Source organism: Aythya fuligula, chromosome 13, assembly GCF_009819795.1.
Source record: "Aythya fuligula isolate bAytFul2 chromosome 13, bAytFul2.pri, whole genome shotgun sequence".
In the NCBI taxonomy this organism is placed as follows: domain Eukaryota; kingdom Metazoa; phylum Chordata; class Aves; order Anseriformes; family Anatidae; genus Aythya; species Aythya fuligula.
The window spans coordinates 11,170,682-11,196,093 of NC_045571.1; the positions used below are offsets into that span (position 1 = coordinate 11,170,682).

General features: G+C 50.8%; 2 protein-coding genes across 2 annotated transcripts; both read left to right on the forward strand.

Moving 5' to 3' along the window:
- Positions 1 to 5,910: 5,910 nt before the first annotated feature.
- Positions 5,911 to 17,822, forward strand: PRPS1 (phosphoribosyl pyrophosphate synthetase 1). The gene is made up of 7 exons (XM_032196229.1): positions 5,911 to 6,234; positions 8,194 to 8,377; positions 8,724 to 8,822; positions 10,565 to 10,689; positions 12,412 to 12,585; positions 13,283 to 13,442; positions 15,765 to 17,822. Exons 1-7 carry the CDS (start codon positions 6,113 to 6,115, stop codon positions 15,855 to 15,857), a joined length of 957 nt encoding a protein of 318 aa, XP_032052120.1. The 5' UTR covers positions 5,911 to 6,112; the 3' UTR covers positions 15,858 to 17,822.
- A 4,086-nt stretch (positions 17,823 to 21,908) lies between these two features.
- TMSB15B (thymosin beta 15B) lies at positions 21,909 to 23,521 on the forward strand. Its single transcript, XM_032196178.1, has 3 exons — positions 21,909 to 21,988; positions 22,391 to 22,495; positions 23,013 to 23,521. The coding sequence occupies exons 2-3, from the start codon at positions 22,396 to 22,398 to the stop codon at positions 23,048 to 23,050; spliced, it is 138 nt and encodes a 45-aa protein (XP_032052069.1). The 5' UTR covers positions 21,909 to 21,988; positions 22,391 to 22,395; the 3' UTR covers positions 23,051 to 23,521.
- The last annotated feature ends 1,891 nt before the right edge of the window (positions 23,522 to 25,412 follow it).

Below are 25,412 nucleotides of genomic sequence, written 5' to 3' on the forward strand. Positions count from 1 at the left end.
GGCAGGGGGAAGTCCGAGCTGTGCAAACAGTTTCCTAGCTACAGGTGATGTTTCCAATACCCCGTTTCCTCTGGGGATGTGGTTCGCCTGGCACAATGAAACGCTCTCTGTTTATCAGGGAGGAAGGCGTTGATGTGTGCCCTCTGTATACCCCAAAGCCTCCAGGAGCTATAAAAGCCAAGTCTGATAAAGATCCAACATACAAAACATTAGGAACTGGGCCATTTTCTGTACGGGGGTTGAATGTGTTGTCTAAAGCAAAGATAGCAGCAGTCTCAGCTCACGCACTTTCTCTGTGCCTCCAGGCTGGTTATTTTAATCTGCATCACACCATTTCCCATGCTGAAATAACCAATGATGCTTGACACTGCCTGGGACAAAACACCTATTTATAAAGCTGGGCATGGCTCAAGAAACTGGGAAAGCCAAGAGGTTTTTTAACAACACGCAGAGCCCGAAAACGTTATTGACAGCAGGCACTTTAATCAACAATTTTGGAGCTGATGCTGAGTTCGCTTAGTACCATCTAGTGGGCAATCGGCCTCCCAGTGGAAGGGAATTAGCTCTTCACAACACAGTTATTATTTGTACAGCAGCAATGATAGGTGCTCCGGGGACGGGCAAATGTCCCCGTCTGAAGGGAGGAGCTATGCTCCTACAGACCCCAACAAGACGAATCCCTGCCTTTATTACTGTGCTGATCTTTCCAGCATTGTCCCTGTGGCCTCGCTGTGTTAGGCACTTGTAAAGGCTCCTGAAGGCAATGGTGCAGGTAACATTTTCTAGTTAATGGTTTTGAATCACAGATTTTTGAAAAATCTGTCTCAGTGACACAGCACAGAGATTTTTTTTTATTTTTTTTCACCCAAACCTACTTCCCTTTTCACTCTCCAGCCAGTTTATCTGCCTGTTCTTACAGAGCAGCAGCACTTCTCCAGGTTGAAACCACTGCCCCCCAGCAAAGTGTATGGCGCTCAGCAAAGGACAATATTGCTTTCCAGGGGTGCGTGCCCAAAGATAAATATGATTTTCTCTGCTCCCTCCCACCAGAGCAGCCTGCCTGAGCCCTGCTGTGAGCCCAGCAGGCTGTGCTGGCCCCAGGGCCGTGCCTGGGGGAGCTGCCTTCTCGCACTGCCCTCGCTGTGACTTTTTCACCCTGCAGTTACAGCGGGAGCAGTTTCCCAACCAGCCTTTATGGCTCCCCAGCTGCCATTAAGGCTGATCAGCCACACCGTGCGTGTGTGACCATCAGTGTAATCGCACCCATGTAACCTTCCTCCCTCTCTTAATTGTCTCTAATTTATTTCTACTCCCTTTGAGTCCTGACCAGGACAGTGGATTAAAAAAGGAACAAAAATTGGGCTCCTGCTGTTCCCGCTCATGCTCACAAGAAAAACGAGAGGCCTGGCTCTCAGGGGTCCTGTCTCAAGGCATGGGATGAAGCTGCAGACCTTCAGCATCATGTCCGAGATACATTTGGATGTAATGGGTTCTGTCTTTGGACTTTACTGGTCACTCTCAGCTGGAGATGACCATCAGGTACCATGGCTCAGAGCACCCCGCAGCCAAACCCCGCATCCATCGGGATTTCTCTCCCTCTCCAAAGTCACAGCTCCACAACAGGGACTGCAGCAGGCCTGGGTACAACAGTGGGGTGAGCTGAATAGCTGAGCCCCACAGCTGCTGTCATCACCCCTACATGAAGATAAATGATTAACATCTAAGTTTTATCCTCATTCTGCCTTCATTCCTGCATAAGTTATCCTAATAAATTCCCAGGTTAGGCAGCGGTGGACACCCATGGCTTTAACTGGACAACAGAAAAGTCCGCATGGAAAGCCAGTAATTACCTACTTCTCTGCTCCTTATACATATGTATTAAAATGGTCTGTACACATCATAGGAAGCTGATTTCCAAAGGTGTTTTTTGTCAGGCTCTGTAATTCCATACTGGGACGTTAGCAGACAAGGAGCCTGCACAGGATATGATGTCCCAGCCCAGCAGAGATGCTGCCCCTTGCTGCCACCTGCTCCTCACGATAAGGAGCAAACAGAGAGGGTGTTTTTCTGCAGCTGAACTATAAAACCATTAAAAGGCAAACACACTGTGTTAAAAGCAGCAGAAAACCCAGTGCTGCCTCTCTGGATGCATGCCCTGAGGTTAGGCTGGGGACAGAGATTAAAGGGCTGTGGACATGCAGGGGATCAATGCACGCAGCCCGGAACACTTCACAGGGCTCCAATAAATTACACTTTGAAAAGCACCTTGAAAATATTCCTAAGTCTAAAGTGTTTAAGCAAAAGGGGTTTTGGTGAAGAATATTCACCTCTTGCTGGAGCAATTGGACCCCATCCTCATATTTTCAACCAGGCAGGTAGTAATAGCATGTTAAAAATGAGAAATGTATGCAAAGGGACCGGACAGCTCTTTAAAGACCTTGTAATTCATAAGTCCATGCTGTTTCTTATGGAGGCTTGATAATACTAATTGTTTTCCACTGTTTATGCTGACAAATGGTGGCTGTGCTCTGGTTGGGGTGTGTCCTGTGTGGCTGTGCTAGCACTGCTAGTGCTGCCATTGAGCAGGGTATGGGTGAGCTTTATTCCTAAACACAACCCACCTGAAACCCATGGGATCCCGATGATTAAGTGATTTTCCTCTTCAAAGGAGAGAATAGGGTGTTTCAAAGAGAGTCAGTAAAGATCTGGAAAGAAGACATCTTTTATTTGATCCTAGTGGGTTTGATAGTAGCAGAGAGGGGATTTACCTGAAAATAATCCCTCTGAAAAAAGGGTAGAGGCAGAGAAGCAGCAGAAAATGAGCAGCCAGTAGAAACGCTTCCCGAGCTGATGGTTAGTTTTTCTGCTGCCCACACAGAAAAGCCTCAGTTTTCTGAACTGTTAAGTGAGAATACAGGAAAGGGGAGTGAAATCCGGAACATCATAAGACTGGAGATGGGCCCTAAGCCACAGAGGCAAACGCATTCGACATTGTGAATTCATGCATCCAAAGGGCAAAGAGTTGTGCTATTTATATCGAGTGCCATTCATTAACAGAATGGTCTACAAGCCATTGCAGTCACACGGCAAACAGAAGGGAAAAAAAGGAAAAAAAACTCTCAGCAACACACTTTCTGCATGAAAATGGATCCTTGATTAAGTGACTGGTGGTAATTGAGTGGCAATTGTATGCAGGAATGTGCCAAGGGAAGGAAAAGGGCTACTTGTCTTGATTGACATCTCCATGAAATGTGATACTATTAATGTGCTGCCTAAAACTTCCTGGAAAATGTATTCTCAGGCCACAATACACAAAGGCATTTCTGAATAAATGAACTTCCACAGCCTCAGTTAGATAAAAAGGGAGGTTTGCCATTCATGTGCTTTCAGGTTCATAATTTCATAATTTCCCAAACACGAGAGAACACAGCACCTCAGGCTCTAGGCTAGTTCCTTCTGGTACCAAAATCAACTCACGCTTGTCCACAGGGTAAGCCAGAGGACCATTAAATACAATTCCTTAGACTGGAATAGATCTTTCAGCTTATTACATTTGGCTTTCACACTGAAGCAAGCCAAACTGCATTATGCGCTTCAATTCTGAATAAGGGCATCTACACACAAGTTAAGATACTCCAGTCCACTTTCACATCGCACCTTACTGAGTCTGTTGTTAATTTTCCTGAGCACCCTTTGAGAAACAACCAGGCTCTCAGGGCAGTGGTTCTTAACCACACAGTCTCATCCAGCTGAAGCCGGCCCAGATAAACATCTCCCTCTTCAAAGCTGGTTCTCCTTGTCCCTGCTTCTTGGGTTAATGGGAATGCAAGCTGCTAACAGGCTGTCGCTGAGGAACCTCATGAGCTGGCTTTTGGGGTTTGTTTAGCTAAGACTTAGTTACATGCTGGTAAAAGCTTCTCCTCAGTAAAATCTCTGAGATTACCCTGTTATAAGAGCTGCACTAACGATAGTAATAAATCGTTAAGATGGATGGACTTTTGTCCCTGTAACCACAGTGCTGTCTGATCCTCCAAAGACACTCTGGTAGCTGAAATACTGAAGGGTGGCAGGACTTTTCGTAGCTTGTGCTCCTGGCCTTTTAACAACACTGCAAGCACTGTGAGGCAGCAGGGAGATGCAGCACTGGAACACACACTAGGGCTGCAGATTCCCAGTGCCCAGATCATCAATAAGCTAGGAAAATAAGCTAGGAAGGGAGAGTGATGTTGGGACACAGAAAACAATATTTCTACATTCAAGAAAGAAAAAAAAAAAAAAAAAAAAAAGGCATTTAAACCAAGACTGAAGCAAATGGCTCAGAAACAAATATTTCAGGGACTGCAAAGAAGTTATCCATCTTCCAAATTCTTCACACTGCAACACCAGAAGCAAGCCTTCTGTAGCCTGTGTTCTGTAGGGAGGAGAGCCCTTGAAGTTATTTTTAGAAGATATAGCTTTATCACTGAAAAATTTGTATGGAACAACCATTACAATCTTGCAATTATCCCAAACTCTCATTTGAAAAATATGTTGTGAACTGTGAGAGGCCCATATGGTAAGAACAACAACAGTTGTTGGGTTTTTTAGGTGTCTAACAGACAAAAGTAGAGGAGCTGTATGTAATGGTTAGAGTGATGTATTTTTGGCACAAGGACATGGCTGTTAGAAATTTGGGAGATAGCCACAAATCCCCTCACGTTAACCATCGAGTAGCCATCTTAGAGTGGTATTTTTTGCGTCGTTATTAAAATGAGCAACCTTTACTAACAAATTAGAAGCAGAGGGCTGTGTTTTTCCTTTCCTGTTTGTTGGGTTTGCTCCATGTCCCAGCATTCCATGAGCTGCCAAATTACACCAAAAAATTAGAAATTACCACCAATCTGCTATTCTCGATCCCATTAATGCTAAATATGGAAATTAATATATATTTTAATCCAGATGAATTCCAAGTAATGAACTTTTGCAGAGGGTTAGGGAAAACCTCCTCTAAGTCATTTTGAAAATGTGGCCGGCCTACGTGAACTGCAAATGATTTCTTCCAGCTGAATTCTCGAGAGCTCAAAGCGGTAACTTGCCAATGAATCGCTGGAGTTTGTTATCTGTGAGGCAGGCAGGTTAAACGGGAAGGAATTTCATGACTGAATGCATATTTTAAAGAAGCTGTTTGGTGCTTGTGTTTTATTTTGTGTATTTAAAACTTTTTTTTTTTTTAATAAAACCTAAAGTAATTTCGATAATCACATACAGACTGGGAACTCACAAGAGACTAATTGCAGGATTAGGTCAAAAAACGTGATTATAAATATAAAAAACCCTCAGAAATTAAACAGTTTATTAAAATAGCACCCATGGGTCTTCACACTGATGAAAAAAAAAAAATCTCTTTATTTGCAATTCAGGGCATCCACCATCACTGTGACTTTTTATGTCTCTAAACGGGCGCAGGGGGACCGGGGCCAGGCCCTGCGCCGGGGGCCATTTTCTCGCCGCCCCCCGAGGCCGCGCTGCCATCATGGCGGCCGGGGCCCGCCCGCCAATCAGGCGGCCTCTACCCCTCCCGGCCACGTGGGGCAGCGCCGTCGGCCCGCTCCGGATGCTGCCGCGGCCGCTTCGACCAATCGGCAGACGAGCGGGCGGGCGGCGACCAATCACACGCGCCTCTCCCGCCCTTCGCCCCGCCCCCTGAAGGAGCACGCGCGCGCAGAGCCCTCCTCCTCCCTCCGCCGTTGTTTAGGCGTGCGGCGGGGGGCGCCAAGCCACGCCCACCCCTCCCTTCACGCCATTGGTGCGCCGGCAGGGGGCCCTCCCCCTGCTCCCGCTCAGCCAATGGGAAGCGCGCTAGGGCGGGGCTGGGTGGGCGGGCAGTCTATAAAAGGGCCGCGCGGCTGGCGGGAAGGGGTAAGATGGCGGAGTAGCCGCGGCCGGCGTGGCTTGCGCTCCGTGTGCCGCGTCCGCGGGCAGCAGCCGGGTGGATCCCCGCGCCGCAGCGGGCCGCGGTGCGAGGCGGAGCGGGGCGCAGGAGGAGGAGGAGGAGGAGAGGAAGAGGAAGAGGAGGGAGGTGGAGGAGAAGGGAAAGGAGGAGGGCAGCGCCCCCGCCGCCGCAGCCGCCGCCATGCCCAACATCAAGATCTTCAGCGGGAGCTCGCACCAGGACCTGTCGCAGAAGATCGCCGACCGCCTGGGCCTGGAGCTGGGCAAGGTGGTCACCAAGAAGTTCAGCAACCAGGAGACATGGTGAGGCGGGGGCGGGGGGCGGACTACACCTCCCGGCGGCCCCCGAGGGCGGCGCGGCGATGGGGCCTCGCGCGGGCGGCGCGCGGGGGCTGCTGGGAGTTGTAGTGCGGAGGGGGGGGGGGCGAACACGGGCGGGCCCCGGGGCTGGGCCTCGAGGGGGGCTCGGGTGGGCTCTGCCCCATGGGGGGGAGAGGGGAGCAGCCAGCACCTGACAGGCCATGTATGGGGCCTGCCTCAGCTGGGGAGCCGGGATCTGGCTTCATTTCTGCCTTTTGGTACCAAAATCCCTCTTAAAATTAGAAGGGGGAGGCAAAAAAATAATATTAAACTCTGAAATCCGCACGTGGAAATCACAGTCAGCGTGTGAACACTGCCTGCAGTGTGCCACAAACGGCCCTCGGTGCCTGCCCCAACCCCCTCCTCGCCTTTGCAGCCCATGTGGTTTTTTTTGCAGGATAAGGAAAACGCAGAAAGCTGTGTTTCCATTGCACGGGGATTGATTGTAACCCCAGGCTTAAAAAGCCGTGCGAGGAGCTGTAAAAAGAGCCTGGTTATGATTTACAGCAGGTGCCGCTGCGCTTCTCATCGGGTTTCATCAACTGCCCCTACCCGTTCCCGGTGACCAGCCAGCAGGTTTTTGTGTGATCTAATGGGGCCTTTAAACATCTGATAGATATCTTACTTTAAGAAATTCATAGCCACATCTTGCCTGAAAAAAACGAGATTATTTTATCAGAACGGTCCAGGGGTAATTTTGAATGCTAAATGTCTTTAACCAGCTCTGATATTAGGTGCTCCGAGTACAGCGGGAGCTGGCTTGTGGGCTCACTGTTAATTCAGACACCCACCTGGTGGGAAGTTCTCCTGCTGGCTGAAATTCGTCGTGATAGATTGGTGTATGCCGCAAGTCAGTGCAATAAAAATGGCAAAGTTACTTGGAACCAGCAGTGTGCTGGTGGAAATGGAGCAGCAAGACCCTAAAGGCCACGTGGTCAGCAAAACCATGTTGAAGGGGAGATGAGAGAATAAAATCAAAGTAAAGATCTACCCTAAGGTGCTGTAAAATTGAAGCCATTAGGAGTGCGTTGGGCAATCATCTGCCCACTTGCTCGTAGTTTGGTGTGGCAGCGAGCTGCAGGATGGCTCAGCATCTCCAGCACAAGGAGAAACTGTGCAAGGACTTTGTCTTCCCTTGGGTGCCTCCTGGTGCCTTCCAGATCCGTGCTAGGCTTCCCCAAACTCCAGTGTCGCAGTGCTTGGTAGTTAATCTGCTCCCACAAAAGGCCTTATCCAGCATTTCTCCGTAGGAAGCCTCAGAGCTCAGGCTGCCGCTTGCTTTCCAGCTCTGCCTTTGGCGCAGGTGTCTTGGAACAGGCGCTGGAGCTGGCAGTTTGCTGCTGGCAAACAGGACCTTTGGCTTGTATTCAGTCCCCTCATCAGCTGGGATTAGTGTGCATTACATCCAGGAGGAAATTAACCCCAAAAGCCTTTCCAAAGTGAAAAGCTTGAGGGCTTCTCTGTTCAAGCCAGTGAATAGCTGTTATGACTCTAAATCTAATAATCTGCTGCAGCATAGCTGCTGTTAGGAGCTTGGCTTGGCTTTCCCTGCTGGCTGGCCATCATCCCCACTTCCTTTATGCGCTGCTGCTTTTAGCAGGGCTGGTTGTACTTCTGTGATTCGGAGGGACGAGGAGTGTTTGAGGGTGTTTACATGCTCAGCTTGTGCTGAGCTCGAAAGTACAGGCTGAGTGCTTCTGGCCTTACTGAACCATTAAATTTGAGTGGTGAGTGATGTGGAATGGCCACTGAGCAAATAAGCAGCAGCGTTGGTGCTGGGCACCCTTGATGATAGCACATCAGCACCCACACAGCCTTGGGAATGCAGCCCCCTGGTCGCTCTGCAGACGTGCAATGGCTGGTTTTAATTTCTATTTGGATTCTTTCCCCGTCTGTCTCCAGCGTGGAAATAGGCGAGAGCGTACGTGGGGAGGACGTCTACATTGTGCAGAGTGGCTGTGGTGAAATCAATGACAATCTGATGGAGCTTCTTATCATGATAAATGCCTGTAAGATCGCCTCAGCCAGCAGAGTCACAGCTGTCATACCCTGCTTCCCTTATGCTCGGCAGGACAAAAAGGACAAGGTAAGGGATTAGATAAAGGTTTCTGCCTGGGGAGATGCGTGTATACGTTGAAAATCCTGACTGCCCGGCAGGTTTAAATGAAGTTGAATATGTAGAAGAACAGATAAAAGTTACTTTCCCTTACTTGAACCTAAGGGCTTCAGACTGCAAATTCACCTTTTCATAAAGATGTAGTTCTGCTTGAAAATACACCAACCTGTAATCACCAGCTGATGAGAAGGTGCAATGTTAATGAGTACTTCCTTCAGTAACTGCTCGTGAATCATTGCCTAGAGGTGGAAGGGTGACGTCTTGATGAAGGAGTTGAACTTGTCTTAAATGCTGTTTTTTTTTTTTCCTGTACTAGAGCCGAGCTCCCATCTCTGCCAAGCTGGTTGCAAACATGCTGTCTGTGGCAGGTGCAGATCACATAATCACCATGGACCTGCATGCATCTCAGATCCAGGTAGGAGCTGAAATCAGGGAAGTGCTTATCTGCTCTGTCTGAGCCTGCTTGCTGCCTTGCAGGCTTTCTAGTGATCTTTTTTTTTAGCTGCAACAGCAATCAGGACTGGAAGGGACTTGCAGGGTCAGTTAGGGTACAGGGAGGTGAGCAACAGGTTCATCTGTAAATAAAATTACAGCTGTTCCTGTCAGTCTAGGCAGAATGAGCCCTGTGTGAGTGAATGTTGGGTAGGTAAATGATGTGTGCAGCTTTGTCCCCATACTGTGACACCGTGTACTCAACTGGTCCTTTGAAGGATTTGAGATGAAGAATGGCTTTATCCAGAGTGTTCTTGAACAGTGAGCATTGCTGTCTCATGCTTAGTTGTCAGGGAGATGTGAGTGTTCCTGTCAGTGAGTGGCAGTGCTGCTGCCCTGGGTGCAGTGACCCTCCAGGTGAGCTGGCACAGCTGCTTGTGAGGGTTCAGTTGTCCAGGGCAGTGATCCCATGGTTTGCTACTGGTTAGGTGGGCAATGCTGCTTGTACCCATTCACTTCTACCCTTCCCCTTATGTTGGTTTCAGTCCTCTCCCGAGCTGCCAGTGAACTGAAAGTTTTTCATGGGTTTTGCTGGATTAGTGAACCAAGTGGTCCCACTGAGCAGCTGAAACCTTGACCAGGTCCTGCTCTGACAAAGCAAGAGATGCACCAAGCTGAGGCAGGACAGCAGGCTGATAAGTTGGTAGGCCTGTCTTTCTGCCTTGAGTGAGCTCTGAGACCGAGAAACCAAAATCATTGCAGCTGGGGTGGATGTGGCAAAGGGGAGGATACCTGATACATAACTGCGTTGCCATAAGCATTTTGAGTCCAGAGAGGTCAGGTGTCAGCTGCCTGGTGAAGTAGGTGGGCTTGCTGTCACTTTAACAGTTGAAAATGCAGCCATTCATACTTCAGTATCAATCATTCTGCTATAATTTGCCCAGAAACGTTTTGTCTCAGATGGAAAGATCTGTGAGAGCACAGCTGAGATTTTGGGAAAGACGATGAAATAGAAGAGCAGAGCCCAAGGTGGTGTTTCTTTTCCCTACGAGGCTTGGAGCTGTGATGTGTGCCACAGGGTTCACCATCAGCAGTGGTGAGGTTCAGTTAAATAACTGGTTTTGTGTAGATGAGCGTCCTGCTGGGTTGCTGCACCCCGAAGGAATGATGGTAGGAAGGATCTACCCTGCACCTCACATGGAAGGCCTGTTTTGCTAGGCACTCCTTCCCACTCTCCTGCCCATTGCTCCCTGTCTGGGATTAACTTACTGGCTTTTAGTGACCTTTGAGGTTTACCTGGAGGAGTCTGCTGGGTCAGTGTGGAGTTGTGTAACCAGCTGCAGGAGTTTAGAAACAGATGTTACTCAAGGGCTTTTCAGAGGTTTACTGTAGATACAAACAGGGTGGGTAATAAGCTGTAGAGATTGACTTTGTAAACAGACAGCTAGGCTATGGAAAAGAGTGTTTGTTGGTTTTCTGTACCACTTGGGATAGAACTAGGTCCGTGTTGTAAGTGTCAGATGTAAAGGGCTATGTGTGCTGCTAAACTGGCTCCAGTTGTACATTACTGTACTGTGTGTCCCAAAGGCTCCTGCTGTTCATCAAAAGAAGTAGAAAGGAAAGCTGGAAATGCTGTGGAAAGGTGGCTGTGGCTGATACAGAAGTTGTCTTCTGTTTTGGGGATGTGACCTTCAGCTACATCTGTTCCTGGTGTCTTTCTTGCAGGGCTTTTTTGATATCCCTGTTGATAACTTGTATGCTGAGCCTGCTGTACTGAAATGGATCAAAGAGAACATCGCGGAGTGGAAGAACTGCACCATCGTCTCACCAGATGCTGGTGGAGCCAAGAGGTAAGCTGTCAGAGCAAGCTGAGATGGTTCTGTATCTGCTGCAGTTCCTGAGGGTGCTTGTAACTAGCTGCAGCCTTATTCTCAAGGCACGTGTTTCCCTCTGCCAGTCTGCCCCAGCTAGGGAAGAGAGGTCAAGTGCTCTTCCTGAGGAATATTTAGAAGGTTTCTTGGGGCTATGCAGAGGGCTGAATAGCTTCTAGACTCACATGTGCATAGGTAGGAATTGGGCAATGACTACATCCGTTGGACTAAAACTATTTTTAGTAGAAGGGGAATTGTGCAAGTTAAAAGGAGGAAATCGTGTAGCTCATCTGCCTATACGAAGATGAGGTTACCCCTGCTGGTTAATGATGCCTTTTGATCTAGGCTGTTCTCTGCAGTGTTGAGCTTAGTCTAGTGAAGCATTTTCGTGCTTTATTGCTCTTAATTTGAATTGCTTGCTGTGACTTCAGCCTGCTGCTGCTCTTCCTGAGAGCAAAGATAATAGACGGTTACTTTCTTAAGAGCAGCAGCATATGGTACAGCACATCCCTGCTTTGATGGTCTGATAATCTACCATCTTCAGGCAGATGAGCACCACACTTTGTGGGCAATTTGGAATGCTCTCAGGTGCTTATTAGGAGAAACTGGGGCTGATTCTTGATGCTTCTGTGTAATGGCTCCATGTGAGCAGACAGCCAAGGGAAGCAGATGCGTTCTTTAATCCAGGGTACTGTTACACCAAAATGGTTCCTGATTCACATACCTCGGAGTGATTTAAGTTACATGTCACAGCCAAGCAATACGACTGCTGTAGAGCAGTGCATGCCTTCCTGTAGCTTTGTTGTGGTCTGTGCATTAGACAGAACCACTTGTCTATGCAACTACTTGTTGTGTAATGCAGTGTGTGGAGTGCCAAGTCAGCCAGCTATAATCTGACCTCTAGAGACTTCTTCAAAAGCCCCTTAAGCTGAAATGCGATGATCTTGGGTGGTGTGGTATCTTATGGAGGTGCTGCAGAACTAAATACCTTAGTAAAGAGTTCAGTTTGTCTTGCACAGGACTACCAGGACAATGAGTCTGATCTACTGAGGATGGGAACCTGCTCATAAGTATAGAATTTCTCAGGGGCAGGTGCATTTTGCTCCTTACCATTAATGCTTTTAAACTCTTTTGCTATTCATCAGTATCAATATATTATGTTTGGGTCCCTCCTAGAAGGTTTTTTGTGGTCTCTTCAACAAAAGTAAATGGTGGTGGACTTGCTTTTATTGGGTGTGTACTCCTGCCCCTGCCCTTGTGCTAGCGTCTATGCCTTTGGCCCCGTGACAATTGAGTGCTTATATGAGCACAAGTAGTTCCCTGTCTTAACACAACTTCAGCTGTTCCAGTGAAGTTTTATAAAGATGACAAGTTGCCAAGCATTCTGGTTGCTTGAGGTTTGCCAAACCTGCTAGTTAAGGTTTGTTTTGAGCTTTAGATGCAAATTAATTTGCAGTGGTCAGGTTAAAGACTGTTTTACTAGTCGCTGTTATCAGGAAAGATTAGATCAAAGATTCCAGTGGAAGTGCTCGAGGAGAAGCCAAGGTGGCAGAGTTGTCTTCTATGACCTGCTCGAGACCAGTGAGCAGATGTGTTGACAGCTTCTTTTATGGCAGTCTTAGTGCTTAATAGTTTTAGCAGAGATTTGACTAAAGCTATTGTGTGGAGTTAAGTGTGGTTTGGGAACTGTTCTCTCTTCAGAGTGACCTCCATTGCAGATCGGTTGAATGTAGACTTCGCCCTCATTCACAAGGAGCGCAAGAAGGCCAACGAGGTGGACCGCATGGTGCTGGTGGGCGATGTGAAGGACAGAGTGGCCATTCTGGTAGATGACATGGCAGACACGTGTGGCACCATCTGTCATGCTGCAGACAAGTGAGTAAGGCTGACTGACACGTTCCTAAATGAAAAAACTGTTGTTAATGATCACTAATGAATTGATCAGATTACTTGCACGTGGAGTTTCACAAGGTAGTGGAGTTCCTTGATTACTGATCTAATTTCATCCGTGATAAATAAAAAGTCTAGCTTAACTTTGTACTGTATAAACAGCTAGGAGGTCTCCATAAATAGTCTTTTTTCATTTGAAAAGAGTTTATATGGAAGGTATGGCTAGTGGATATTGCTCTTGATGGGTAAGCTTAGTGATGTTTAATTTCTCACACTTGAATTTAATAGTAGGTCACGTACCATCTCTGACTATATTTGGTGGGATTAAACACTGTCTCAGTCATCAACTTAAGATCATGTCTGAATTTCTATTAGCAGTGAGCTTTTCAAGCTTTGCCATCAGCTGTCTCCATTAGAAAAGCCTGCACATGCAATGCTCTGTAGTATTTGCTGCCTTGTGTTGGCAGGAGTCACAGAAGGTGGTTTAGTATGGTCTAGCCCAAATGTCCCAGAACTGATGATGTTTTTTGAATGTATAGTTTGCCTGTGCTTGTTAAACTGTTTTCTTCCCCCAAATCAATAACAGACAGGAGGGGGAATATCAAAGGTAGTCTGTCCCCTAAGCATATGGTACTTTAATACTGGTTAAAAACTTCTTGTCTGTCTTTTTCCTCCCTCATAGGCTTGTGTCAGCTGGAGCCACCAAAGTGTATGCCATCTTAACTCATGGTATCTTTTCTGGGCCAGCAATATCTCGGATCAACAATGCCTGTTTTGAGGCAGTTGTAGTCACAAACACAATACCCCAGGAGGACAAAATGAAGCAGTGCCCTAAAATCCAGGTGAGTGTCTCATTTCTCTTCTGTCACTCCTTGGGGATGGTAGCGCTTGTCTGTCCCCTTGTTGGTGGGGAAAACCTCATAATACTGTCCAGTGCTCACAGCAGTGTTACCAGACTATAGTTTCAGTAGCAGAGCTGACCAGTCCTCGTGTTCTAATTGCTGCACGACAGCAGACCTGGTACACTGATAAAATACACCTCCTTATCCAGGTAGTCTTAAAAGTTTAAGTCATTTTTTCCAGTGTTTCTTACCTAGTTCCAATCACTGATTGGATGTGGGACAGTCATGTAAGCAAGCAGTTTTCACTCCAGAGTGTAAGGACATGTGCTGATGACACACAGCACGCAAGCAGAAGTAGGTAGGGATTTCTGAAGCCAATAATGATGCCAGCTCCAGTTGTGAAATAACCTAGGTGAGACCCTTCAGAGCAGGAGGGTGTAAGCCTTATTTTTCCTCACAAAAACTTCAGAAGTCCAGAAGGATTTCTGCTCTGTGAGAAGTCTGGTTCTTGCCTTTCCTGATGCCCTTGGAAGATCAGAGAAGCTACTGAATTTATAACAGCAAGCACAGGGAAGCATAATTTCAAGGGATGTGACTACTTGAAACACTGTCTTGTACTTGTGAGCCTACGCACAATCCTTTAAGCAGATCTCTTTTATCTGTATGTCCTTTTTGTGACAAGACCTTTTGTGAAGGAAGTAGGCCTGATCTGGGGGAGCTGTCTGGTGGTAATAACTGAGTGGCCTGAAGAGGGAGCACAGTCTCAGTCCGTGTGTGTGTCCTGCTGGTTTCTCTGAGAGCAGGTGACAACTCCACAGGACATGGCTCAGATAAGTGCCAAAGATAAGCAGAAGCACTTTGCCATCCATATCAAAGCAAGCAGCCAATTTCTTGATGCTCGTTTTGTATCTTGGGTTTTCTATTTAGGAAAAGTACTGTGGCATTTTGTTTCTGAAGCTGGGGCTAACTTTCCTGGAAGAAAAAAAAAAAATTGGTTGTGGATCTTGAGCTAGGCACAACTTGAGGATTTTCTGTGTGAACAGGCAGCTGGAAGATGCAGCTTTACCTGAGCATTCAGACATTAAGAGGTTTGTCAGAAGCTTAAGGTACTGCTGTAGCATACACACAGTCAAGGACATCCTAAGTGTTGACTTCGCAGTGCAGATACATAGGACAAAGGCATTTGGAGAATTTCTGGGAGGTCCTGCTCATCACCAAGGCTGAAAAGCAAATGGGACTGCTAATGCTCAGCTAGTACTGCGCTGTAGGTGTAGCAGGCTGCCCAGTACCCGGAGTTCTGGTGAAAAGAAATCTCAAATGGTTGAATCTGCAGGGAATTTTAAGCTGGTTTTGGAAGCAAATTACAAGCTGATTGCAAACTTAATCAGCACTAACCTCTGGGTGATGCTCCTGCAGCTGAACACATCTAAAAGATACCTGATGCTTTGACTTCCCTGCACGCTAACAGTTAACATAGGCAAAATACACCACTGCTAATCAGTATGTAAATCGCTGTAGCCAAAGATTGCTGTGGAGTCGCTTTACAGGCTCTTACTTACACCTCACTCTTAGGCTAACATCTCATGTTTGGTGTTGGGAAATACAGACGCACAGGAGTTGTAAGTCCCATGGTGTCTGCTTTTGCAGTTCCGAGGTTTTTTCCTTCCTTCTTAGGAGGCAAACTATCCACGAGAAAGAAACTTAAATACCAATTTCACTTAATTCATGCACTGTGACTGTGGTGCTTAGTGAGAGACTGCATTGTAGTGAAAGGTGTTGGTGCTGGGGTTCAGAGCTAGAGTTTTACTGAGTTTACTGAGACTTTTTTTCCCTCCTGTTAACTGGTTTACCCCACCAGGTGGAGCCAGCGCAGTGACTTGGTATTGGGAGCACAGTAGCTTCACCTCTGATTTAAAAAGAAAAAAATAACTTCTAGTGGTGATGATAAAGCCTCATGACTCAAGAGAAGCAATCTGATGGTGCTGTAGACTGCCTGAACTCCTCTGCAACCCACACAAAATGAATAAGATAGTCTGAGGGTAAACAGACTAGGGTAAAAGGTTTATAGGGAGTTTCAGCAAAGAAAGGTGACAACAGACTCATCTTGATGAAGATCAGCAGCGAGGTATTTCTTACAGTAGAATAGCATTGGGGTGATACAGAACAAGTCCCTGTCCTGTGTAGAACTAATCTTTCTACATCTGGCATGTTACAGATTCAGGGTAATGAGTTTGCTTTTGGAGTTCTTCCTGACATACTGGCGATTCTGCCAGGCTTCGTGTGTCTTCTCAGTGACCCTGCTACATCTTTCTTTCCCCCCAGGTGATTGACATCTCAATGATCCTTGCGGAGGCCATCAGGAGGACTCATAATGGGGAATCTGTCTCCTACCTATTCAGCCATGTCCCTTTATAACAACAGATGCCAGCTGCTGCTTGTATGGCTTTTTTTTAAACCAAAAGTTGTTCAGCTTGTTGTAAAGTTCAGTAGAAGACTCTGCTTGTTCCAGTGCAGTTCTCCACAGCTCCTCCTGCTTAAGTCAGGCTTACTGGCTCTGACCCCAACACGGGGAGGCTGGGGGGGAAGCTCATCTCTGTAACACTCCAACTCCACCAGCAACCCTGTGCATTGGGGCTCGGCAGTAGCATTGACTCAATACTGCAGATCTGTGGAGAGCAGGACTGACACATGGCTAATTGCCACAATTATTTTTTGGGGGGGGTGGGGGGGAGAGGGTTTGTCTGTGAGCAGGGTTAGGTAAGCACACCCTGAATTGTTTGGGAAGTAGATCTCCCTAGGACATGTTGGTTTGGATCTACAGCAAGAGCCCAAGAGACTGCTTTGACTCTTACCACTCTACATGTGACAGAAGCCCTTGAAGAGGGACGAGGAAGGCTTGTATCTTGGCCAAGCTTGACCCTAGGTGGAGCCCTGGGGACACCTGGAAGGTGGTTCTGCTACAGCTTCCTCCTTTGAAATGAAAGGAGGTGAGTGTAGCTTGCGAACTTGAGTTCATCTTAATTGATGAAGAAATGAAATGTTCTTTAACATGCTACACGGCAAAATGGTGAGAGCCTGGTGTGTGCAGTGCTGTCTTGCTGCGTTACCTTAGCGGTGAAGGTGCATCCTGGGCAGGTGTTCTTCTCCCTCTTACGCTGAGGGTGCCCGGTGGTTGTGGGCTTTAGTTTTTAGGGTAGACTAAAACCAGTTCCTCAATTTCACAAGTTCCCGTTAGCCTTGCTCGTGACTAAAGGACTGCTGTCATGTACTTTATGGCTGCACCTTGATGTGCTGTGCAAATGTACCTTGATTCTTTTTTACCAGTACACCAGTGATCGGAGCCTCTTCACCCCACAGAAGCCTGGCGTTGCGTTTAGCAAGTGCCTGCTTAGATGCTAGGGTGACCGAATAGGCAACAGCTTTGTGTTCAGCTGTCTTAAACTCTGCCTGCAATCCTGCTGTCCCGCAAGTTACTGATGCGCTGGTTGCTTGTCCTGGTCACTAATTACTTGCCTTGTGTGCATTGCTCTTTGTAAAAGATCCTAAACCTGGGAGAATGGGAGGCTGCAGGACTAGAGGGCCTGAAGAAGCCCTCAGGGTGGCTCTGATGCTGTGGAGTGCTTATGGCAGTGGGTTGAAGAGGCTTGTGATACACAGTACTGGGAAAACTGCTGATCTAAAACCAATCTGGCAGGCAGCAAAATGCCTGAAAGAGAAATACCAAAACTAGAGCTGGCTGAGGCTCTTGGATGTAAAAATAAGGCTCATCCAAAACTTGGATGCGTAGTAGCTGTACCAGACAATCTTAAAGTAAACTGCTAAATCTCTCCTGGACTCTTACGGCGTTACAGACCGAGCTGTTTTATGCTGTGGTTTTTATAAGCACTCCTCTGATTTATTTGTGAGATGGGGAAGGGAAAAAGGGAACAGAAGGAACTTGAAATAGCTTGCTAGGGTAACTAGCAAGGCGCTGAGAGGCTGGGGGCTGGGGTGTCGGTGGGATTAACTGAAAAATGTGGGTAAGACCTAGGGAAGTACTTCTTTAGCTGTGCCTTTTCATGAAGACTTCTCCCCTCTCCCTTCCTACATACCCTGTCCTGTGGCAATGTTAACACTTCTATTACAGTGTAGGGTTTTTCTTTTGTATAAGAATTGGTGTTTGTCTGGAAAGTGTGTGTCTCTTGCTTCTTTGCTTTGCATCCTGCACTGAGCTCTCCTGAGTCTGATTCCTGCCTCCTCCTTTGGAGCCCCTGCTGCCACACTGCCAATGCCCCGAGAGCCAAGAGCCAGGACATCAGAGCAGCGGTGTGAGGATTTACAGCAGCATTTGTGTTTAAACTTAAGACCTGATGAAGGAATTAAACTTTTATTTAAAAACCACGGCCTCTGCCTATAAATGCTTCCAAAAACCCTACCAAGATGTGCATCTTCTGAACTGGGTCACTTGTAACCTTGATTGTGGAGTAATGTGGTTTGGAACGAACCTTGGCAGGTCATCTGGTTTAACAGCAGGGCCGACTGTGAGGTGGTTCAGCTTTCCTGTGCTTGCGTTGCATGGAATAAAATGCTTAGGACCAAGCTACTTCTGGTGGCTGTGATCTGTAATCTTACAGCCTTAGTTGTTTGAGGTGGTAGTGCAGTTTCTCTTGTCCTGTTCAATTAGATATCTGAGCAGATCTGTTCACACAATGTTCAGGTGGGGGAAAACCTAAATAGTTTAGCAAGCATGAATGAAGAATTGCTAAATGTCTTGCACAGAGCTAATGAGCTGAAGCAGCAGGATTGTTATGAGAAGCAGTTGTTTACCTAACCCGTGATCCTTATTGTGTATTGTAGACCCAGAAAGTATAAATGAAATTAAGAGGATGAGATGTTAGTTCTAGAGAAAGGTCTTTGACCTTACAGCAGTCTTCGTGCCCTAGATTGAACCATTGCTTCAGGAGCTACAGCTTCAGGTAGACTTTTTGCTGAAGACCACTATGGTCATTCCTCTGTTAAAATATTTCAGTACTGGTCACGGAATACCCAAACTGGATTTCTGCCCCCTCCCAGTTGGCAGCATGGCAGCGGTGGTGTTGGTGTGGGTCTCATCGGGGTGGTGCGGCAGATTTGATCTTCCTTAAAGAAAAGGAGAACCTGAGCTTCACAGCTGAAGGTTTAAAACATCCTCAAACTGCTGAACGGATCTGAAGCCCGGCTGGCTGACTGGCAGTGACCGCTGTGCTCGCAGCACAGGGTGCTATTGTTTGCATACACGCCTGTAGGAGGATTAGAGCATTCTCCCTCTCCAGGGCAGGCACAAAAGTAGCATCAGGCAGCTGTGGTAAGGGAATCCCTTCCCTGGGGGGTGGGCTGGGAAGAAAGCAGCCCCTGCCTTGTGAGCAGCAGGCACTGAGCTCCTGCTCTGCCCTCTGCCTTGGGGGTGCTCAGCTGTCGGTCCAAGCATGGTCAGCTCCAGCAGCATTTCCCCCCCCATGACGTGCTGGTGCTAACTTGAGCTGTGTGCTGTGGTTAAGGAGATTCCCCAGCCTGTCCTGAGGAGCCTCTGGAGTAAATAGGGAACACGCAGTGCTCTGGAGGTGATTTGTGCAGTGTTTTCACAGGCTTTCCTTACAGCTGCTAATGAAATACCATAGGAAGCAAGTCATTTGTTTCCTCGGGAGAAAATCCCAAGTGGGTCGTTCCCTGTGCTCTGTAGCTGAGGGGGAGCTAGAGGAAGAGGATGGAGCTTCAGCAGCTCATGGACAGAGCACTGCAGGGACTGCTGCTGCTCCTGCCTGTCAGGCTGCTAGCTGATGTAGAAGCAGCAACAGCAGCAGAAAGGGAGGTATCATTGCAGAGAAGTCCCTGCCTCCTTGCCCAGCTCACCTGCCAGGGCAGCTGAAGCTAATGCATAGGTTGGGAGTGCCTTCAGCTATGGGGAGAAGTGGAGCAAGATGAGGCATATCCCAGACGGCTCTCAGCAGCACTTCAGCTCCCTACCACTTTTCGCTGTTCCCTGGTAGTGTAAAGATGATTTCTCATCTCTTAGACTCAGTGTTTGTGATCTGGAGAAATGAGCAGCTTGCCTTGCTGCTGTTGAGCACTGGGGAAGTGGGAAGAGTTAACAAAGCCCTTCTCGAAACTGCTGCCTTGGCGAGCACAAGGAGAAGCAGAATCCATGGGAGAAATGAGCCGATGTCCTGGTGTAACACTGCTGGGGCTGCCCTCATTGCCTCCCTGAGGCACCCAGCTTCTTCCCTGCTGGAAAAGAGGATGGTGGCAGGAGGCAGGGGTTAAAAATGAACTGAAAAAGCAAAAAAGCTGAGTTGGGGGGCTGGCCCACAGCCAGGCAGCTGCAGCTGGAGGGGATTTGGGCTGTGGCGTTGTGCCCTGCCTGTCCCTCCAGGCAAGAGGCTGGAAAAACCCTCTGATCAGATAGAGAAAACGTCCTGCCTCCTTATTCCTGGAGAAGAAAATAAAGCATTCCTGGAAATGGCCATCAGCAAGCCTCTATCAGAGCCCTGAAAGCCTTGTTCTGTGGGAGATTTAAAACTCATCTAAAATGGCTGGCGGTTGTTCCCTTCTATCGGGTCAGGGCTGCTTTCGCTTCCCCCCTCTCTGCTGATGTCTCGGTTCCCTCATTATAAATTATTGAGCGCAGAAATGCCAAAACGCAGGAGAAAGAAGCAGGTTGTGTGGTTACAGGAGGTTTGGCAAATTTGTCATGGGATAAAGCTCTTGTTGGGATGCACACTCGCTCTTTGTGCAGGATGGGATCTAACAGCGCCCCAGCAGCCGCACACCTCGACTTCTGGAAACGCCAGGGAGCAACGGGCGTGTGCCTGAGGGGCTGTGGCAGGGAAGGGGGGGCAGTGAGCTCCCTGTCCATGCCTGTAAGGCCCCCGCTGTGCTTTGTGCCCAGACAAAGGCCATGGGGTCTGCAAAGGGCTGCAGATCATTGGGGGCATGCAGTGCATCCCACAGGGCTGGTGCTGCTCCTTGGCTGGGGCAGGCGAGAGGCTGTGCATGTGGAGGATGGTCTCTGGGTGCTCTCATGCTCCGTGCCTGCTGGGGACAAAGGATAAAACAGACTGTTCGGTATCCGCAAAGCGTGAGGAGAACAGGCAGGGAAAGAGGAGGAAGCTGGAGGGAAGGCAGGCGCAGCTGGAGAGTAAACACAAGGTAAAGCGCTTGCCTTCCTATTTGCATAAAGGCAAAAAGGATTTCCTTGCTTTCATTTTGAAACTGGGTGGGGTTTTTTTCCTTTCAGCCGTGCAGGAGAAATGTGCCGTTTCTCAGCTCAGGGTGGGCTTTGCAGCGCAGGCTATGGAGGGAGGGCTGGAAGGATGCTCACTGAGGCAGCACTGCCCGGGCTCGCTGCTCCTGGCCATGGGGCACGTAAAGTCAACAGGCTTTGCCGTGCCACCCCAAAACCTGGCTGGGTTTTGGGGGCTGGGGCTGCAGCACTAAAGCACAGCTGCTCTGGGAGCAGCCTGGCCTCGGGCTTTGCCTGCAGCTCCTTCCCTGCCCCAGAGAGCTGGATGGAGGCTGCTCCCAACCAAACCCCTCTCAGAACAGCAGCCCCATCTTAGGACGTGGCCATGGGTCTCGGCCTTTGCCTTGTGTGCGTGCCAGACACTGGGATTTCTTTAATTCCGCGCCCGAAGGCATGCAGAACGCTCCATCCCCCTCCCACGACAGCAGCCCTTCAGCTCAAAAATGCAAAGCAAATGTTTCCTCCGGCTGGCTGGGGGGTTTCTCCACAAAACAACCAGTACGCCTGGCGAGGGGCTGGTGGGCTGGGGGCGGTGTGAGGGCTGCTTCAGTGCAGCTGCTGCCCCGCTTCCGTCCCCAGGGATCCCTGCAGCAGGGCTGGGCGAGCCCCCATGGGGCCGGGCCCCACATTTCGGCTGTGTTCCCCGAGAAGCCATCGGTGGCCCCTTTCTCCTGGGGGTGCTGCTGGGCAACACCCAACCCTATGTTATCCCCCTGGGCACCCCTCAGCCCCCAGGCTTTCTGCCTGGGGGGGCACACGGGGGTGTGAGGGGAGCAGGGGTGTGCAAGTGCATGGGGGGGTCTGTGTGGGGTGTGTACGTGTGGGGGGCTCTGTGTGGGGTGTGTACATGTGGGGGGTCTCTGTAGGGTATGTATGTGTGTGAGGGTCTCTGTGGGGTGTGTACATGTGGGGGGGTCTTTGTGGGGTGTGTACATGTGAGGGGGTCTTTGTGGGGTGTGTACACATGGGGGGGGCTGTGTGGGGTCTCTGTGGGGTCTCTGTGCTTGCACACGGGCGTGTGCGCGCGTCCGCCCTCACACACTCGCCCCCCTGTACCACGCCGCGAGGCACGCTGGGAAACGCAGTTCTCCGGCCGCCTCACACCACCGGCGGGTGCACGCTGGCGGACTACACTTCCCGTGAGGCTCAGCGCCGCGGCGGGCAGCCAATGGGCGCGCGGGCTGGGCGGCGGCCGGGGTATATAAGGCGCCGCCCCACGCGGCGCGCTCCAGTCTCACCTGAGGAGCGGCGGAGCGAGGGAGCAGAGCGGCGGCGGCAGCGGCACCGGGTACGGCCGGCACCGGGCAGCGGGGGCACGGCCTCGGCCGCACTGTGCCGGGGCTCGGCGGGCTTGGGCTGCACCTGAGGCGGCGGCTGGGTGCTCGGGGGGGGCTCCGCGGGGCGCCCGCGGGTGCGGGCTGCGGCACCCAAAGGTGGGGGGCCGGGGGTGGGTGCGGGTCCCGGTGGGTGCGGAGGGGAGCTCGGGGCGGTGGGGAGCGGAGGGGGGCTCGGGGCGGCGGCCGGCCCCGCCCTGCGCTATTGTCCGCCGCCGGGAGGGGCGGGCGGCGCCCCGGGGTGGGCTGCCTTTGTCTGCGCCGCCCGGGGGGGGCCCTGCCCGCTTCTCCTCCCCGCCTGTCCCCCCCTTTCCCTGCCCTGGTGCCCCCGCTGAGCGAGCTGCGGCGTCTCGCAGGCAAGATGTGCGACAAGCCGGACCTCTCGGAGGTGGAGAAATTCGACAAGAAGAAGCTGAAGAAAACCAACACGGAGGAGAAGAACACGCTGCCCTCCAAGGAGAGTGAGTGAGGGGAGCGGTGGTGGTGCAGGGCAGGGGGTGGCTGGAGCTGGGGGGCTCCGGGGTGCAGCCGAGCCCTGGTGCTGGGCTCTATGGGGGAGGCAGATGTTGGCCGTGGCCGTGGAGTGGGTGTCCTCGTGTGCTGATCTCACTGCTGAGGAATCCGGTGGGGAGAGGCGCTTCTGGGCAGCTGGGCTCTGACCCAGAGGAACAGCACTGAGCGAGGGGTGAGGGTTCGGGGTGAGGACATCGGGGGGCTGCAGCATTCCCTGTGCCTGCCCTGGGCACCTGGAGACAAGGGTCAGGCTCTGCTGTGACCATGGTGGCAGTGGGCACCACCCTGTGCATAGGGCAGATGCCCAATGTGCCCCATCACCCTAGGAGCTGAGGCATTTGGTTCTGCCACTTGGGTTCAAACAATAAAACTGGCTGCCAGGGCCTGAGTGATTGCTCTACAGCCAGCTCCAGAGGGTGTTCCTACAAACCAGCACCAGATTAATGGCACTCTCTTCTCTTTCAGCTATCGAGCAGGAAAAGGAATGTGTGAAGTCTTCCTAGAGAGATGGCCTGGTGGGAAGAGCACTTGATTTTTTTGCTTTGAATTAAATCATCTTTTTTTTTTTTTTTTTAATTTTAAATTTACATCATGTACATGTATAGAAAACAGCTGCATTACCTAACCCACTGTCCCACCTTGCTGGCAGCTATGGCAGGTGGGGGGGACAAAGCGTGGCCCCCTCAGTCCATCGAAAGCCTGACCTAACCCCATCTCTGCTGCACAGCCGCCGCCTGTTGACAGCTCTGATCTCGCTCTCATGCGGTGGGGAGATGAGCAAGGGCTATGGAGGCTCCTGGGGACAGACCCCTCCTGCGTGGGGGAGTGGGATCTCTTCTGGCCCGGCCCATGGCCTGGGTCTGTCTCGCATACTCTTCACTGACGGTGTTCTGTAGCCTCACTCACAAGTTTTGTCTTCCTTGGGGGAAAATGAGAAGTTTATTATAAAATAAAAAAAAAATTATAATGACCTACCTCTGGCTTGTGGCTTCTTTCCTGGTGAAGGTTCAGGTGCAGGCCTGCGTGCCCTGGGGGGTGGGAAGGGCTCTGCTGCAGGTTGGTGCTGCTCCAAGGGCCACGGGGTGGTTCCTTCCAGCTGAGTCCGCCTTGGTGTGTGTGTGTGTAGGGCTCATTCCTGGTGGCCTGGGGGGACAGAGCTTAGGTTGTGCTGGTGCCCCTCTGAGGCTCAATTAGTGCCACCAGTTGTCCCATTGCCATAATGGTTCCTTGGTGTGTTACCAGAGGTTACTCATGGCCTTCCTGCTGTGTGCTTGAGCTACCCAGCTCCCATGGGTGCTGGGTCTGCCCTCAGGGCAGAGCTCTCCCCTCGCTGCCTGGCACAGCCCTTCCCTTCACCTCCAGCCACGCTTGGCTCAAGGAGCTCTTCCCAGCCTTGCAAGGGTGGGTCATTGGGCTCAGTCCTTTGGGTACCCTATAAACTGTTCCTGGTCCTGCGCGGTGAGGGGGAGCTGGGCTCTGCTGGTGCCCCCCAAGCCTGCACTGAGGTGCCACAGGACTTTATCCCCTCCACCTGGCCTCTGGGGCCACCGCACGGGCTGCTGTGCCTGCTTGCAGAGGAGGTGGAGGCAGATCTGCCAGCTAAATTTTGGCTGGTGTCCCTAGCCGGGGACAAACATGGGACTATTGTACCCGTCCCTGTGTGGCACCAATCTGGCTGTGCCTGCACCCACGCCCCACAGCAAGGACTGCAAATAACAGTTTGCAGGGCTGCGGCCGCTTTCACCCTTCAAACACGGCTGGAGGCACCCAGCTGGTGTTGCTGTGCTGTGTCAGGGCGGTGTGGGGTTTTCTGTGGGGTAAGGGCAGTGCCCCTGCAGCACCCCGAAGTCCCTCTCCTGGGTGTACCAACCCCATACCAACATGCTGGGGCTGCCCTCCGGCCATCCCCACGTGCCGGGGTGTCAGCAGCTGTTTGTCACCCCAGCAGGGTTTGTGGTTTCCTTCAGGGCAGTCAGGGGGCTGCTGCTCCCCCAGTAACGGCCAGTTGTCATCGTCCCTGCCGGGGAGAGGCCCCCAGGCCCCTCGTGCAAGCTGCTCCTGCCTGTCACAGAGCCCCTTCCATGAAGGGGGTGGTGGATGGGTCACAGATGGGTCAGGAACTGGCCCAGGCAGTGGGTTCAGCACCTTCACGCTGCTTCAGCATCCCCCGCTCTGCTGAACCGAGCAAGCTCCCCCACATCCCCACCGAAATCACCACGGGGAGGTACCGGCTGCCTTGCCCAAACCCCGCACCTTCAGCTGCAAGGACAAGGGCAAGTCCATGCTGCAACCCAGCACCCAAAATGCCCCCGCTATTGTGAGAGGGTTGGCCCCCAAGGGGAGAACCATTACAGAGCAGGCCTTTATGGCAACCCCGTCCCTCCCTCCCTCCCCGTTCACCCCAGCACGTATCAGCACGGGGCTGCCAGTGGCGTGGGAGGCTGGGATGCTGGATGCCTGCTGGCCTGATGTCCCCCAGAACATCATGGCTTTGGCAGCACGGGCACGGAGGATGCCCTTGCACCTTCCTCGAAGGGCCAGGTGCCGGGTGAGCCATGTACATCCTGGAAATATCCGTGTTGGTTCCCGCTGGGCCGTCCCGCTGCTCCTGGGGCACTTTCCTCCCATGGCTTTATCGGGCAGCGAGCTGTGGCCGGCGCTGCGGAGGAGGCGGCTGAGTCACCGGCAGGAGGAATCCGGGCCCTGCCAGACAAATACCTGGCGCTCAGCAGCACGGGGAGAATTGGGATCAGGGCTTGAGGCCGCGATGGGCACCGGCTCCCCTGCACTGCCCTGTCTGACTCAGCCAGGAGAGGGTTTGACCCCACGGCTTTGCACGGAGGGGATGACCGCGGGTGTTGCCAC

Excerpts from the sequence above, each read along its gene's own strand:
- PRPS1 (XM_032196229.1), top strand. The coding sequence starts at position 6,113 with ATGCCCAACATCAAGATCTTCAGCGGGAGCTCGCACCAGGACCTGTCG. Across the intron at positions 10,690-12,411 it reads GATGCTGGTGGAGCCAAGAG|AGTGACCTCCATTGCAGATC; the intron begins GTAAGCTGTCAG and ends TTCTCTCTTCAG. Across the intron at positions 13,443-15,764 it reads AGCAGTGCCCTAAAATCCAG|GTGATTGACATCTCAATGAT; the intron begins GTGAGTGTCTCA and ends CTTTCCCCCCAG.
- TMSB15B (XM_032196178.1), top strand. The coding sequence starts at position 22,396 with ATGTGCGACAAGCCGGACCTCTCGGAGGTGGAGAAATTCGACAAGAAG. Across the intron at positions 22,496-23,012 it reads CACGCTGCCCTCCAAGGAGA|CTATCGAGCAGGAAAAGGAA; the intron begins GTGAGTGAGGGG and ends CTTCTCTTTCAG.